Here is a 15,258-nt window from a genome sequence, read left to right as displayed (position 1 = left end):
ATTTAACATAGGCGTCCCAGCTAGTAGCATTGCAGGATCAATTCGATCAAGTGGAGATTTCCTCTATTGCTTGCTTTAGAATTCCCCACATTTAATATTATTATCTTTATGCATTTCCTTCCATGCGTATCGTATAAATACCTTGAACGTTTTTTAAAATAATGAAGTCTAAAATTTTTCATTTTTGCACTTTGTCAATGTTTTAACGTGTCGAATGAGAGCAAAATGTTTCTCATCTCTGTGGGTTGATTTGGAAAGATATAGGTAGATACGTATCAACCTCTAATCAAACACCATTGTTTAATAAAACATTAATAGATTTTTATTCAATATTAAAAACACTTTTCTTAGACTTAACCTCTTCCTTGCTGCCGAAATGTTCCGCCGTCCTCTTTCTAATGTCTTCCACTTCCTCCTCGGTAGTGGCCCACTCCAACACCAAACGCCTCCCGTACAAATGGGTACTCTGACTCAATGCCTCGAAAGCAGATTTTGCGTCCGTTTGCGACGTATAATCGATGAATGCAAATCCCCTATGAGTATCAGCTCCTGGGGCCAATTTCTTCGGCAATCTCAAAGCTCTAATTTGCCCGAAACCGCTAAACAACTCAAAAATTTCTTTTTTGTTAGCCTGGAATGGCACGTTTCGCACTAAGATTTTGGAGCCGGTTTGCTTGGTAAGTTTCGTGGTTTTTCTTGTGGAGGTGACCATGTTGTTTAAGGTGCGCTCGGAGCGTTTTAACTCCAAAGATTTGCTATCCAAGACACTTTGCTGTAGAGTTTTTAAAGCTTTATCAGCGCTAGATTTCAGGTAGAATTGGACAAAGCCATAGCCCATAGAAAGTTTGCCTCCAGGGTTGTTTGTATCTTTCTTTGTGGCCACTGTCGCATACTTCATTTTGCCGCAGTTTTGGAAGTGCTGAAAAAAAATGTAATACATTTGTTATTTATTATAAAATTAATCGTAATACCTGTCGGAGTCCCTCATCTGTGGTTTGGAAGTTTAAGTTTTTGACAAATAATGTAGTATCAGGTTCAGGTTCCAATTCCTCCTCTTCACAGTCTTTTTTGACTTTTACCATTACTCCTTTTTGAACTTCAGGCTTGCGCTCAAGTAAACTGTTCTCGGGGGCCCATTCAAGATACAAAGGCACGTTTTTAAACTTCAAATAAGCCAACTTAAGGAAGGCCTTTCTAGCTTCTGAAGGCTGGATAAATTCCACAATTGCTGAAAAAGTAAAGGTTTGACATAACAGACACAAAATAGTAATATGCACATACCACTAATGCCGCTAGGGGGCAAAATGACCCTACCCAACTCTCCATGTTTCTCGAACAATTCTCTTATCTCACGACCCTCAGTTTTTGAAGGCAGATTTTTTATTAATATCACAGTTTTTGATCGAGATTTTGGCACCTGAAACACATTTAATGAACCTTTAACTGTATGATCTTCTTACGTATTTCAAGTAAATATTACGATTGTTTCACTGATACAAAATACATATAAGTGTATGGCAGAGAACATTATGTTTTTTTCTTTTTAATTGTTAAGTAATCCAAGATAAAGTATGTCGCTCTGAAGAAGCCTGAATGACAGAAACATTCATACTTCAGTAATTTATGGGTTGATTCTATTGTCTTAAACCTAAAGACAACTGAGACTATATTTTTTTAATTAATCACTAACCGAATTGAAAACATCCACCAGAACCCCTTGTTCCTCCAAATACTTCTTAGTTTGGGCAACTATTTGCGTTTCTCCCATGGCTAGTCGCACAGCGGCGCTGCCTTTGGCTTCGGGACCCACTACAGTCTCTTTAGATACTGCGTAAGTGTCGGCAATTATTTGGGCCACTGCATCATGGCCCAAAAACAGAGTGTTCCAATTGTATGAAGAGCCCGCTTGTGATTTTTGTTTGGCTGCTTTTTGTTGTTTGTAGTTAGATGACTCTGGTTTTAAAATAAATAAAGCTAGATTAAGGAAAACACTTTCGATGAAATCTACATAGCCACAATTGATAGCTAATAAATGTTTAGCTAAAATTGTGATCAGTATAGATAAGTAATTTATTTTAATTCAATTTCAAAAATAAGTTCACAATACTCAGCTCAGCATTAAAATATAAAAATAAAAAACTTACCTTCATCTTGATTATTCACTATATTTTTGGCTTTCCCTGGCAGCAAGTGTATCATCCTTCCATGCAATATATTTCCATCTAATTCTGAGTAGGCTTTAACTGCATGCTCAGGTAACATAAAAGTAATTGTAGCAAATCCCTTAGGGTTCTTTGAAACTGAATCAATGGGCATATTTACTTCAGCAACAGTGCCTTAAAAAATAACTACTTATTAAACTGTTCTCTGTGCTTTTTTTCCAAAAATACCATATTTTGAAAACAAGTCCTCAAGATCTTTCTCTGTGGTAGTATATGCAAGATTCCTAACAAAAATCTTTCCAGATTCTGCAATACCTTCCTCATTTTTTAAAGCTTCTTCCTGATTTTTCCATCTGCTGGTTTTAAGGTCTGGCTCAATATTTTCCTGCACAGGACCTTTGTTCTCATAATGTACAACTCTAATTTGCTTACCCTCTAAAAAAAGCTTATTAATGATAGCTTATTAAAGTTAGTGATAGTTTACTTAAAAAACTCTTATCTTTAGTCAAAGCCTTCTTACATGCCTTCTCATTTTTGTAACCAACAAAAGCAATTCCTTTTATATTTCTTGGAATTCTTATGCTAAATGGAATATTTTGTACAAAAAAGTCTTTTATGTCCTTTTTCTTGAACTTATAAGGGAGGTCCATTAACTAAGTAAAAGGTGTACATTAATTAACAACATTTACCATGACCATTACACATACCTTCAAATTGAAAAGTTTCACTTTTTCCTTTACTTTCTTTTCCATTTTCTGCCGAGGTTTCCTTTCTGCCCCTGGCATTAACATTTTCATGTATTCCATGTCTGATATGGGCTGTTTTGCCACTTTTTCATCTGAGGAATGTTCCTCAATATCTTCAGTTTCATCTTTAGAAGATTTCTGGTGTTTCTGTTTTAATTTTTCCAGTTTGTCTACGTCAGTATGGACTTGCAAAAATTCTTCAAACATTGGGTCATCTTTATACTGAAATAAAAGTATTGTAATACTAGCATAACTGAGGAATTAACGTGGGTACTTTTTCCAGTAACTCAACAATTTTAGTCTCTTTTTTCTTGTTTTTCTTTTCCTTTGTTTTTTCTTCCTTTGGGATTTTTTTGGAGGCATTAGCTTTCTTAAACGTTGTGCTATCTGAGGCATATTTACTCCACGCTTTAGGTTTACTGGAATCTCCTATTTTACAACATTAGAAGAGTTCTAATAAAACTTACAACTCACCTAAAGTTGCACATTTCTCCACTGATATTTTACTAGTTGTAAGAAACGTGTTGTTTAGAGATAGAATGGCTTTGTCAGCCTCATCTTCTGTGCGAAAACCAACGAATCCAAAATTCCTAAAACTGCCCTTTTTCGTGTATTTCAACTGGATATCTGTAATAGTCCCATATTCACTGAACAGGTGCCGCAGTTTGTCTTCGGTGATCTACAATAGATATATGAAAACGGCAATTTATCGAAATTAAATGGGACGTTCACTTACCACTTTGGGGAGGTTTTTCACTATTAATCTGGACATTTTTTCAGTTTATTTAATAAATTTTGTGAAATCAAGTAGCAGACAACAAAACCTTTGGCAATCCGTCAACCACACGTGATAAATTAAGGTTATGTTCTGAAAAATGATCGAAAAGAAAAAAAATAACTTATATAATTTGCTAGATAACACCTGGTCTATCTGCGTCTTATTTTGATCCATACGCCAGAAACAGACAAAACTAACCCATCTGTTAAAACATTTAAATGATGGATGTCAACAATGACATTTTCAATGTTTTGTTGTATGTAGGTGTGTGTGAGTGTGTGACGCATTATTTCACCTCAAACGTATAGAACGTAGAAAGTGAGGTTAGATAATTTATAGTCCCTTATGTTATTTTAATTTTTTAATTTATATTTTTAAAGACTATTTTAAAGTTACACAATGAAAATGTAGCAAAGAGTATTTTAATACATTTCCCGTTAAGTTTAAATTCAAACATTATGGTAATTCCAAGATTCAAGTAACCATTATCATGGTAAAGTAAGTAGCCCGTTTTCCCTAATAAAATACCTTAAATCGCATTAAATTCTCATACTTAGTGGGCAATTTAGATTTAATTACTGTTACCATACATCCACAGACAGTTTTGGGTTTTCAGGAGATTCTCTGTCCAAAAGAGAATCCAATTAAAATGAAAGTATTTGCATTAACGGCTCCGTTCGACAAAGCCCACTCTTGGAAATTCCGCTGAATGATATGCTATGTTTTAATGAGAATTGACATTGTTTTTGCCCAAAATTTCAAATAGTGGTACAATTTTGTTCAAACTATTTTCTCTGTAAATGGGTTTTTATCCATTGAATATTTTTATAATTGGTTAGTGTACAGTGAAGGAAGTCAGGGTCTCAAAATACACTATAGCCATTTAGATGGAGCACTTTAATGATTTATTGAAGGGATTCCTATTTATCAGAACGGTACTCCTGTATTCTATGTTAATTATGCTGTATCTGTTTATATCTTTGGCACACTCCAATACTATTTTGTATGATGCTTGATAAATAAAAAAATGATCAAATGGTGTTGATCCTAAATTGGATCTTTCATTATATTCAGCAAGACTATAGTTACTGATCTGTATTTTTTTATTTACCAACATTGAAATAAATAAGTACATATAATTAAATTTCATTCTTTACACCTACTTCTGACTTCCCCACTTTAGGACATCATTTCGAAGGTTATCCAAGAAGAAACTGTTGCTCACCTTTTGGACAATTTTAGTACTCTCTTACCTCTTTTATGCAGAGTACCTAATATACAAACTAAAAAGCAATTCTTGGCCTTCCATGTCATGTAAAAATGAAGAAACCTGTACTAGAATCCTCTTGGTAGCTGATCCACAGATAATTGGCAATTTAAATGAACCCATCCGAATACTTACTCCTTTCACAATATTTGATAGTGATAGGTAATTACATTTTTTTAAACAGAATTCGTCATATAGAATAGAACTTTTCTAAAGGTACTTAAAAATCACCTATTATTATGCATTTCACTTTATCAAGCCTCACGTAGTTGTGTTTCTTGGAGACTTAATGGATGAAGCGCACATAGCATCAAATGATCATTTCCAAGGATATGTAAGGCGAGTATATAGTATCTTTTTGAGGCCATTTAGCGAATATCAGCACGTAAAAGTATGTTTTTAAAACCTTATAGAATTATGTTTAGTATCATATATATCTTACAGCACATTTGGTTGCCTGGTGATAATGATATCGGAGGAGAGGATACAGATGTTACTCCTAAAAAACTGCAAAGGTTTGAGAGGGCCTTTTCACAGCCCAGCCTTATTAATCATCAAAATATAACATTTTTTAAAATCAATCGCCTGGCAGACATAATCCCAGTCTATAAGAAAGAAAGAGAGTTTTTTGATACAAGCAGGATTTTTATTGGTTTGAGTCATGTGCCCTTGATGTTTAGACCTTCAGTTTTCACTGAGAAGGTACCCTTTTTAAGCAGTTTTGCTAAAGTAAAACCAAATTTGGGAAAATGGCGCTTTTAGGTGATTAACAAAATGATGCCTCATGTGCTTTTCACTGCCCATGAGCATAAATCAATGATAATAAGCACTGATGCTTTGCTTCGCAAGGATAATCATATAACTCCAATTATCCCCGATCATGATGAAATTTACGAGTATAGTTTGGGTATTCAAAATATGTATGAAATACTTATTCCTACGTGCAGCTATCGCATGGGAACCAACAGAATTGGCTATGGATATGCCATAATTGGTAAGAAACTTCTTTTGATAAAAGAGTATTTGTCCATAAAAAGAGGTTTTCTTTAGAAAACAACGAACTTAGCTTTACGATACTCTGGTCGCCGTCCCGTTTCAAACGCCTAGCTTTATATTTACCATTGGTTGTGCTACCTCTGCTGGTCTTTTTTCTATTTAAGTGTTTTGGCTGTGCTAGAAATTTTATGAAAAAAATTTATGGTATGAGGATTTAGGAAGTTTTGAGAATATATTATTTTTTTACTTCCTAAAAGGTGTTTTTATTTTTTTCCTTGTAGCTAGTTACAGCAAGATGTATAACAGAATTGCCCCTAGTGAATGTTGGTTCATAATATCCAATAATTATAGGATAGCCAATGGAAATAGTCATTGTTTTAAGGAAAATACTTTTACCCCCTACTAAAGGAATTATGTTCCTTCCTAAAAAAATAACTGTTGCATATTTATAACATATAAGGAGTAAAGGTGCTACTTTTTCCTTGAATTAGGAAGAAAAGTTTAATTTCTCAGAAAAACTATATTTTGCATAACTAAATTTTTATATTCTGATATATTTATAGTAATTATACAAATCAAATATGAGACATCTATTCACATATAGACATATTAATTATCTACAATGTCAGTCCGAAACATAGATTATTAGTCATATAAGTGTATTTATTTTACAGTTAACAATTTCTGAAGAAAAATCTTAATTGACAACTCAACTTCCAACTCTTCATTTATTGGCATACTCCTCTAAAATATTTGCTTTCAGAAAAAGCACCATCAAAGACGCATTCATCCCTAAAACTAATTGAATTATATATTGCTTTCAATTACAAAAAAATAACACTTAAACAGTAAAGAAAACGTCATGTTTATACAAATAAATGGCTATAGCCACCCATAACGCAGTGCCCCATAAGTTCATGAACAAATAGGCAGCATGTGTGTCGACTGTGGGTATCCACCCAAAAGGGAAAGTGTTTTTGAATATCTGGTGCCCAATGTAAAGAACAATAGCATTCATGCCAGGATAAAAAAACGGTCTTCCTCCCCACTTGCGCAAAATATCCACAATAATAAACAGAAAGGTCTGGATTATAAAGGCCAACCCTGCTGTAACTAGTACAAAAGACAGGGACCACAATTGTTTATTCAAGGGAATTAGGCCGTCGTCTCTTTTAAACTCGCAAAGAATTCCTCCAGTTAAGCTCTGAAATAATTTCTGTATAAGTGCACCTAAAGTGAGAAAACAGGGAAAAAGCACTTACCAACAAACAACCCCATATAATCCACCTTAAAGCTTTCGCTTTGACATTTTGATAAGTGTTTAAAGTCCTGCCAGCTTGAACCCCTAGATATACTGTCAAGAGCGAGATTAGAGTGCCCAATATTCCTAAATATTAACTGAAATTTCAGCTATCTCTATTGAAAGCAAAACGGCTTATAGTACCTTCTGGGTCAAAATAGACGGTAGTTTCGTAAACTTTTTTACAGTCAGGACGTTTGTACATATGTTCCCCAAAAAATTGCCTGTCAATGTAGCCGGTCACCCCTCCAGTGCAATTAAAGTGTTTACCTCCATCATCCAATCCTCCAGGTCCTAAATAAATGATTTTAAACTCACTCAGCAACAAAAATCTTTAATAATTTACCTAAGTATCCTTTGCCACAGTCAGGCACATCAACCAAAAACGTGATACAGGTGTGAAAAGCTACTACCATTAACATAAACAACCACTGAGGCCAGGCTTGAATAACGTCACTAACACATGAAAAACTCTAAAACAAGCGTGGCTACAATTTTCTGGTAAATCTAAAGCAAAAATTGCAAACCTCGATTTCGATTCTTTTAGTAAAGGCAACTTCCAGGATGCCCACTATTAGATAGGTCACTCCTAATCGTTGCAAAACCCCTGGAAGTCTTAGCTGAGCTATAGTTAAGTTGTGTTTGCTTGAATTTATTACAATGCCTAGGAAAATTAACACCAGGCTTCGACGGATTATATGGACGACAAGGGTACGTCTGGGCACTGCTCGGTGCAGCTTTTTTTGCAAGGAAACTGCCAAGGAGAGGCCCATTAACCACATAAACCTGGAAGTTTTCTGGTGAAAAAATATGGATTTGAAGAAGAATAACGAGAGGAAAAATGTCATAAAGAACGATATTCAGTGAAATAAAACTTGACGTTTCCCTGTTTCCTCATTAAGTTATTCTTACCATGGAAAAATTAAATCTGCTACAGTAATGGAATTCCAGGCGGAGTGTTGGAAAAACCAGTAACCTCCTCCTCCGTAATTTACAAAAATCATCAGCATAATGCATAATCCTCGAAATACATCTATGGATTTGATTCTATGAGGGTGTTTCTTGATTGAAGGTGGTCGCTCGATAACTAGCGGTGCTGAACCCGTGAGGTCCTTAAAAAACGAAATACCTATATTCCCCTTTTTAATGCATGTCGGCAATAATAAAATACGCAATAAATTTCAATGTCAAATGTCCGTTATATACTGCTATTCTATTAGAGGATCTGAACAAACCTCTAGTATTGAAAAGCAACTATATAGGGTTAGCATCTTATATGAGACTCATGCTAGATGGAACATGAAATTAAATTTTCAAGATCTGTGACTTAGTCCAAGACTTTCAGTAGAAGCATTTAAGATAACAAAATAATATAGCGAATTTGCTAAAGTAACAGATCAATATGCTAAAATTTCAATTTTTGACCAAATAATAAAATGTTGCAGAATATCCATAACAATTATGACCATTCTTTGTCCTTATCACAAAATTAATTATAAACATATTTCCTGGATATTACTAGGAAGTGAGTCATCCATGATGTATGGTTAGATCTACTGATTTTATAATGAATCAGTAGTGAAATTTTAAAGCATTATTTAAGTAAATTAGCAGGTCAAAACACATTACTTATCATTTTCATTTTTTGCTGAATACCAAAAGTTTAATTGTTTTTATCTTGATAATTTATTATAAAGAATGTTATGGATATAGGATCACAAAGTAGCAGTTTTATCTATTATAGGTATTTGTAATCTTGTTAGGGGAACCACATATTTAAACTTTATCAACCTCTGTAAAACTCTCCCAAAAAAAACTTAAAAAACTCACTTCTTCCAGCTCAGAATTCCAGGCAATGAATTGCCTCAACCTACCACTATTCTTATAGACACATTTCACCATATACCAAAGGGTTCCAAATGAGAAAAGCACCACAAAAGCCATAACAATAGCTGAAAAAACAACAGAATCCATTACAAATTCCTTGTTAAAATGGCACCAAGTGTTTACGCAAATAGGCATTATCTGCAGGTTCTTTAATCTGAACAGGAGAACAATCAGTAGTAATATTCCATCCATACCGGTAATGCTCATAGAAAAGTTGAGTAAAACTGAAAAAATAAACTCTTCTGAAGTATGTCCTTAGTTAGGCAACACCCAATTAATCAACCTGCAGTTGTCATATTCATCTTTTTCCCAGAAAATGGTTAATGGGGACCGAGTGTAAACCAATATGGAATTGTTTTTATGAGGCTCCAAAACTGTGTAGTTTTGGAAATTGCATTTATGGCATTGCTCGTACTGGCCAAAAATTGTGACTGACCTATTTAGTTGATTAACAACATCTAGGCAAGCTTCATCATAGCTCAGAGAAGAGAGTCTTTCTAGGCACTTTTCTTTGTTTGCAAACAGCATGATTATGCAGTCTGGGGGGGAGCTGGGGACACTACTGAAAAAGTAAGAGTTGTTTAGGTGCGTAGTATACTTTGTTATCTTCAGCACTTTGCTGCTTTTTTTTTATTCCCGCGTTTTGAGGAGTTTATTGAACACTTACGTTATTTTTTTTTTTGGTTTAGGGAACAAATAATGGACTAATTGGACCAGACGCAAATTAACTCATTAAACAATAGCAAAACAATCACTTTCCAACTTTTGACGATTTAAATGATTTGAAGACAAAGACAAAAGAATATTTTGTTTCTCCTTTTTCAGAAATCGTCACTGTAACTGTCAAAGTTAGCTGTTCGAAGATGTAGGCGATCAATTTTATTTTGCCTTGTTAGCCTTGATTTAGAATATGTAAAAAACTTTGTTGACGTAGACAAATAATAAATTGGTGTATTTGTTTTGTGTATAACATGGATTATAAAATCTTCCATGATCGACAAATAGTCAAAAAACAACACAAAGAAAATACAAAAATCGCTCTAAGGAATTCTCAAATTGTTCTGGGGTGAGTTTCTGACCGATTAGAACAAATTCATGAATTTAGACAACCATATTGAGATTTTTTGACGGTTTACAATTTATTCCACGATGTAGAAGTAAACATAGCAAACAATTGCAATTATTCCACTAAAATTGGTCTAAGTTGTTAAACGAAAGGTTGTTATGTAAGCTTTCGTGTTGTCAAGTAAAATCGTTTAAAAATTTTTTTAAATAATTAGAATTCCCCTTTATTCCTCTTATTATTATAAAATTTTTTTAATAAAATCTGATGAACCTGAACAATAGACTGAATTAGAAGGTAAACTCTTCTGAAGTTCATTGGCGAAGAGTTTTTTTTTGTAAAAAACATAATCAAAGAAAGTATCCATTATTTTTTAATTGTTCCCCTTTACTGTTGAAAACACCTCATCAGTGACACACGTCAACACTATGTTCATTTCCACGCCATCTTGGATTTTTTATTTGTTTTTTTTGACAGCGTGATTCCGATAAAAAACTATTCAACGTCCCGCTTTTATGCATTGGTGTTTTCTCTATTTTTCTGGATTTTTACTAAATTTTAATTACAAGGAAATCCTCGCTATTTCACGGTTTAATGAGAAAAGAGTATTGCAGCGTTAGGGTAAGTACGTCAGCCATCACTTAGCCCCTTCGTTAACCGCCAAATTTAAGGACAAAATGGACATGAAAACCGATCTGGACCTCAGCGGTAAATTAATTATTAAAGTGCAATTCGGAGATGATATCAGGCGAATACCCATTCACAACGATGCGATAACTTACGATGAATTAGTTTTGATGATGCAGAGGGTTTTTAGGGGGAAACTCAGTGCGACTGAAGAGATAACCCTCAAGTACAAAGACGAAGGTAGGCTGTGCTTTTTCTGGTTTTCTAATTAATATAGGTCTGGTTTTAATATCCGCTCGTTAACTGAGAGCCTGCTACAAGCTGTTTAAGATCGTTTGTAGTTTTTCAATCAGTTGTTTTAATGATTTCACCATTGGGAATGGATATTTTTCTGCTGTATGATTACAGTTCATGATTTGCAATTCCATTCAATGCTTACAGACTTTTTGGCTTACTGCTCTTGAGTAATCCAAGATCACTCAATGGGCATCTCATGTGTTCCACTTTCAAAACTCAATCATTCACAATTGAGATTGTTTTACGTAAAAAACTACTTTAAAATCTTAAGAGTAGTGATGGGAAGACGTCATTAGTCCCATACCTTCTAATTAAGTTTTGTTTAGTGTCTTCTCACATATTTTAAGGGCAGATTTAAGATGAGCAATTTCATTTTTTTTTTCAGATGGTGATTTAGTAACAATTTTTGATAGTACAGACCTTTCCTTTGCAATTCAGTGTAGTAGAATACTAAAACTGCAGGTCTTGCTAAATTCTGAATTAAAGGCTGAAAAGAGTTGCATATCACAGACTGAAGTAGCTAATTTGAAAAACCAAATTAGGACCATTCGTGATCAGGTGAACAAATTGTTGGATTGTTTTGATACTGTCAAGATTGTTAAGCCAGCTTTAAGCCAAGGTAAATATGAGGCTTATTTGTATAAAGTTGAGTCTTTGGAGTATGTAAATGTAGCATGGGTATTTTTATGTAAAATATATGTGGTTTCAAAATGTATATCAATTGTCAGCAACAGTTTCCACAATTTCAAAAACCAGAGTCATTCAAAATGTCAATAATATGCTATAATATAACCTACAAACTCAAGTTCTTTGCCTACTCCTAAGCCTATACTTTAAAACTTACTCTCAGTTTTTAAATCCTTCAGCAAATTTTGTTTTAGAATCAACTGAGTCCCATGTGGATACCCCCAATTCATCAAGTAATACTTTAAATAAAATTAACTCCAGTGAATTTGATCCTTTGCAAGAAAAACACCAGAAAAATGGCACTGAGGAGCAAAAAGAGTCTTCAAAACCCTCCACCCCTCATGTAAGTATGATATTGGTGGAATTGCATTTAGAGATCTTCGGTAGTATTTTTGGTATAAACTTCACAGGTGGTACCCAAAGAAACTCCTACAGTACTTTGAAGCAAAAATGATGGTGGTTAAATTAATATCTTGTTTTGCATACCTTATTCCTTATAGGTTACCAAACTATTACAAAATTTGAAGAAGGGAATTTGTTTTTGTTTAGGGCATAATATAGGTATTAGGTAATTAAAATTTGATGTATTTGGTTCAACTTCTTCAAAAAACCAAGCCAGCATTGGGGATAAATAAAAAAAATAATACCTCATATGTCATATTTGATGCTCTTAGGCAGATTGAATGTTACTACATTATTATTTTGACGTACTCGCTTTGGGATTCCTGCTTGCAGACTTGAAGTTCCTTATTATTCAAAAGTTTCTCCTTTATCACTTCTTTTTGAATTTAAATTTCTTCCTAAATACATTCACAATTTCAACTAATCAACATTTCAGATACCAAATGAGGGTCCGAACTCGAGACCCCAATCGGCCTCGATGATTCCCCAATCGTTGCCTGTAGCTACAACGGCAGCTGCCTCTAACCCACACATGAGTGATTATTTCGCACGCAGTTCTCTGGGCATGCAGTATCCTGGCATGGGGTACCCCCAACAGTACAATTTTCCGTCTGGGTATGTTGTATGTATTCATGTTTTTAATTCAATGTAGTGACGTTTGTTTGGTGCATGCTTCAGTAGTGAAGGTTAAGGTTGTGTTTGTTTCTCTGGAAATAAGGCCTGGTTGTAGATCCTAGTTTCGAAGTCGGGGACGAATGTGGGATTTAAGTATAGGAATTGATACATATTCCCTTGTTTATCTGTCAAAGATAAAGGTATATAACTGTGCATTACTGTGATTCAATTGATAAGTAATTTAGCTTGCAGTTTCTTGAAATTCAATAATATATCATCTATAAACTAATGTTTTTCCATTTTAACTAGTGTAACACATTATTTTATGGTCCAGATATTGTTAAATTTCAAGAAATTCATTACAGATAATGCCTTAAAAACTATATAAAAGACTCATCTAATTAAATTTTAATATACTGTGTGAATGTTTAGCATTGTTTCTCAATTCTCACTAGTAAGAACTGTATATATTCTGCATGTCAACTAAAATATTTGCGTTTTGATATAGAGTGTCCTATATATATAATGTGAACAAAGAGTATTTTGAAAAAAAATGGAATCTTAAAAACCGTTGCAGACGAAAAACGGACTGAGATATATGATCGGTTTAGGGGCATATCTTGAATTAGTTCATCTGTTATTTCATTAGTTATATTTAAAATACTGGAAATCTGAATTAAAAATGATTATTTTTTATTTTGCCATGTATCTATTTAACTAAGTTAAAAAGTGAAATTTTGATAAATTATAATAAGGTATAAAAGCATACATTTTCTTACTTCGTATGGCCTCTCGCTTGCGTTAAATGGGACACCCTGTATATGTTCTTAACAGTCGCAAATTCATATTCCTAAATGTCTTTCCTTTTCCTTAATTTCAGCCGATACGGTCCGCAAGTGATGGACAGTACCCAAGTACCAAGTTCAAACGCGTATACAAACGCACCTCAAGGTAGCGTGCCGTATCCGCAACAGCAGCAGTACGGCCACCCTCCGGGTAGCGTTGTTTACCCTCCGGGCCAGGCCAACCCCTATTCCAAGGGGTTTTCGCAGCCCAACCCCCAGCAGCACGGGTACATGCCTCCTCGTCAATAAGTCTGTTTTAGAATATTTTAACGTGACTTTTTTTTAAGTAATTCGTAGGATTATTTAGAAGACCAGAGGTGAGAGCTTAAGACGAGAACAGCGAGTTTAGTAGAGTTCAGTCGGCTGTGATTTAGATCAGAAAATATAGTTATGTTCTGGGAAGTTTGTCGACAAGAAAAATTCTCTAGAAAGAAAAATTCTCTTGTTAACCAATGAAATTGCGCTGTTGGTTCACGCAGAAGTTCGCCTGTCTCTAACTTTACATCAATGCCTATTTGGGAATTTTATTTTGTGGCTGAAAACGTTGATGTGGAGATGGGACTCGTTTAATTCTGTTTCTAATAATTTCTCTCTGTTCTCTCTCAATGTTTACCTTTGGCCTTCATAATATCGCTCTAATGATGTAAAACGGACCATTTCAACTAAAAAAATGCCCTTATTTTGGTGAAGTTTCTTATTTATTACTATTTCTTTAAAAATGTTATATTTCTGTTTAATTTTAGACGTAAATATTAACGTTGTTGAATCTGTAATATTTAACCCCTATTTCAAATATTGCATTTATTCGTGAGGTGGTCCCCTTGTTATTTTAATCTTATATCTGTATTATTGATATTTGCCTTTTAATATTAATTTTAAGTATTTTATAGGTAACACGTAATAAAACTTACGATTAAAACTTCTCAGATGTCTCATTCAATACAGGGTTACACACTTCATCGAGACGATTAGGTTGGCCTATTTTTTATGCAATTACAATGAAACATGACTGTTTAGGATGCCTTGTTTTCAAATATATTTTTAAGATTAACTAAATCTAGAAATTTCCACCATTGAAAACAAATTAACTCTCTTATATAAAACAGGTACTCATTGCGACACATTGAATTTATTCATCCAATAATCACGTAGGGAATTTTACGCGACAAAATTATTAAATATTCTCTTAGAAAATTTAGGCATTCTAGCGAGATCTGAGATCTTGCTAAAGCTGCCCTTGAGTCGTTTAAAAATTTTACTTATTCTCATGTAGAAAAAAATTTTCCTGGACAATATTACATATACATCACAATCCGTTCGGCAGTTTTACAACTTACAGAAGGCAATTTCCCAATGTCCTTTAGGTCGCCTTGGTTTAAAATCGGCAAGACGTACTTTTTGCGCTTTTTTAAGATTTTCTCCGTTCGAGAGGAACATTGTTTTTTATTTTTTAAACGATGTTTGGTCGGAGTGCAGCTAAAAGATAGAAATAAATGAATTTATATGTAAAATGAACAATCGTCTTACTGTGGCTGAATATTTTCATTGGACTTTAGTTCGATTTTGTCCTTGCAGATACTGCCATG

The 15,258-nt window shown here is 34.0% G+C and overlaps 4 protein-coding genes across 5 annotated transcripts; 2 read left to right on the top strand and 2 right to left on the bottom strand.

Moving 5' to 3' along the window:
* Positions 1–297: 297 nt before the first annotated feature.
* Positions 298–3,763, bottom strand: LOC136415532 (probable RNA-binding protein 19). Its single transcript, XM_066400139.1, has 11 exons — positions 3,645–3,763; positions 3,383–3,587; positions 3,183–3,337; positions 2,870–3,130; positions 2,647–2,815; positions 2,391–2,597; positions 2,145–2,336; positions 1,691–1,953; positions 1,282–1,417; positions 972–1,228; positions 298–919 (listed from the first exon to the last, which is right to left on the bottom strand). The coding sequence occupies exons 1-11, from the start codon at positions 3,678–3,680 to the stop codon at positions 323–325; spliced, it is 2,478 nt and encodes an 825-aa protein (XP_066256236.1). The 5' UTR covers positions 3,681–3,763; the 3' UTR covers positions 298–322.
* Positions 3,764–3,979: 216 nt separating this feature from the next.
* Mppe (Metallophosphoesterase) lies at positions 3,980–6,179 on the top strand. Its single transcript, XM_066400257.1, has 6 exons — positions 3,980–4,184; positions 4,870–5,115; positions 5,170–5,344; positions 5,398–5,655; positions 5,716–5,947; positions 6,004–6,179. Exons 1-6 carry the CDS (start codon positions 4,177–4,179, stop codon positions 6,165–6,167), a joined length of 1,083 nt encoding a protein of 360 aa, XP_066256354.1. The 5' UTR covers positions 3,980–4,176; the 3' UTR covers positions 6,168–6,179.
* A 481-nt stretch (positions 6,180–6,660) lies between these two features.
* LOC136415508 (heparan-alpha-glucosaminide N-acetyltransferase-like) lies at positions 6,661–9,929 on the bottom strand. The gene is made up of 10 exons (XM_066400097.1): positions 9,804–9,929; positions 9,420–9,698; positions 9,260–9,360; positions 9,080–9,201; positions 8,162–8,361; positions 7,777–8,035; positions 7,596–7,722; positions 7,394–7,543; positions 7,212–7,336; positions 6,661–7,153 (listed from the first exon to the last, which is right to left on the bottom strand). The coding sequence occupies exons 2-10, from the start codon at positions 9,662–9,664 to the stop codon at positions 6,791–6,793; spliced, it is 1,692 nt and encodes a 563-aa protein (XP_066256194.1). The 5' UTR covers positions 9,665–9,698; positions 9,804–9,929; the 3' UTR covers positions 6,661–6,790.
* A 730-nt stretch (positions 9,930–10,659) lies between these two features.
* Positions 10,660–14,594, top strand: LOC136415540 (protein TFG-like). 2 transcript variants are annotated; one of them, XM_066400159.1, is made up of 6 exons: positions 10,660–10,820; positions 10,871–11,066; positions 11,509–11,742; positions 12,005–12,153; positions 12,649–12,834; positions 13,708–13,918. In XM_066400159.1, exons 1-6 carry the CDS (start codon positions 10,794–10,796, stop codon positions 13,780–13,782), a joined length of 867 nt encoding a protein of 288 aa, XP_066256256.1. In that variant the 5' UTR covers positions 10,660–10,793; the 3' UTR covers positions 13,783–13,918. The 2 variants fall into 2 exon arrangements, with proteins under 2 accessions (XP_066256256.1, XP_066256255.1); XM_066400158.1 differs by having other exon boundaries at positions 10,661–10,820; positions 12,649–12,827; positions 13,708–14,594.
* The last annotated feature ends 664 nt before the right edge of the window (positions 14,595–15,258 follow it).

The sequence above is a fragment of the Euwallacea similis genome, chromosome 20 (genome assembly GCF_039881205.1).
Source record: "Euwallacea similis isolate ESF13 chromosome 20, ESF131.1, whole genome shotgun sequence".
Taxonomy (NCBI): Eukaryota; Metazoa; Arthropoda; class Insecta; order Coleoptera; family Curculionidae; genus Euwallacea; species Euwallacea similis.
This window is presented reverse-complemented; position numbering and strand designations above follow the sequence as displayed.

Coding starts and splice junctions, on each gene's coding strand:
- LOC136415532 (XM_066400139.1), bottom strand. CDS start 3,680: ATGTCCAGATTAATAGTGAAAAACCTCCCCAAAGTG. Junction 2,816..2,869: donor TGAAACTTTTCAATTTGAAG/GTATGTGTAATG, acceptor CCTTTTACTTAG/TTAATGGACCTCCCTTATAA. Junction 920..971: donor CAGATGAGGGACTCCGACAG/GTATTACGATTA, acceptor ATTTTTTTTCAG/CACTTCCAAAACTGCGGCAA.
- Mppe (XM_066400257.1), top strand. Junction 5,116..5,169: donor ACAATATTTGATAGTGATAG/GTAATTACATTT, acceptor ACTTTTCTAAAG/GTACTTAAAAATCACCTATT. Junction 5,948..6,003: donor CTATGGATATGCCATAATTG/GTAAGAAACTTC, acceptor GGTTTTCTTTAG/AAAACAACGAACTTAGCTTT.
- LOC136415508 (XM_066400097.1), bottom strand. CDS start 9,664: ATGCTGTTTGCAAACAAAGAAAAGTGCCTAGAAAGACTCTCTTCTCTG. Junction 7,723..7,776: donor CTAAAAGAATCGAAATCGAG/GTTTGCAATTTT, acceptor CGCTTGTTTTAG/AGTTTTTCATGTGTTAGTGA. Junction 7,154..7,211: donor TTATATGGGGTTGTTTGTTG/GTAAGTGCTTTT, acceptor AAATTATTTCAG/AGCTTAACTGGAGGAATTCT.
- LOC136415540 (XM_066400158.1), top strand. CDS start 10,794: ATGAGAAAAGAGTATTGCAGCGTTAGG. Junction 12,154..12,648: donor CAAAACCCTCCACCCCTCAT/GTAAGTATGATA, acceptor TCAACATTTCAG/ATACCAAATGAGGGTCCGAA. Junction 12,828..13,707: donor CAGTACAATTTTCCGTCTGG/GTATGTTGTATG, acceptor CCTTAATTTCAG/CCGATACGGTCCGCAAGTGA.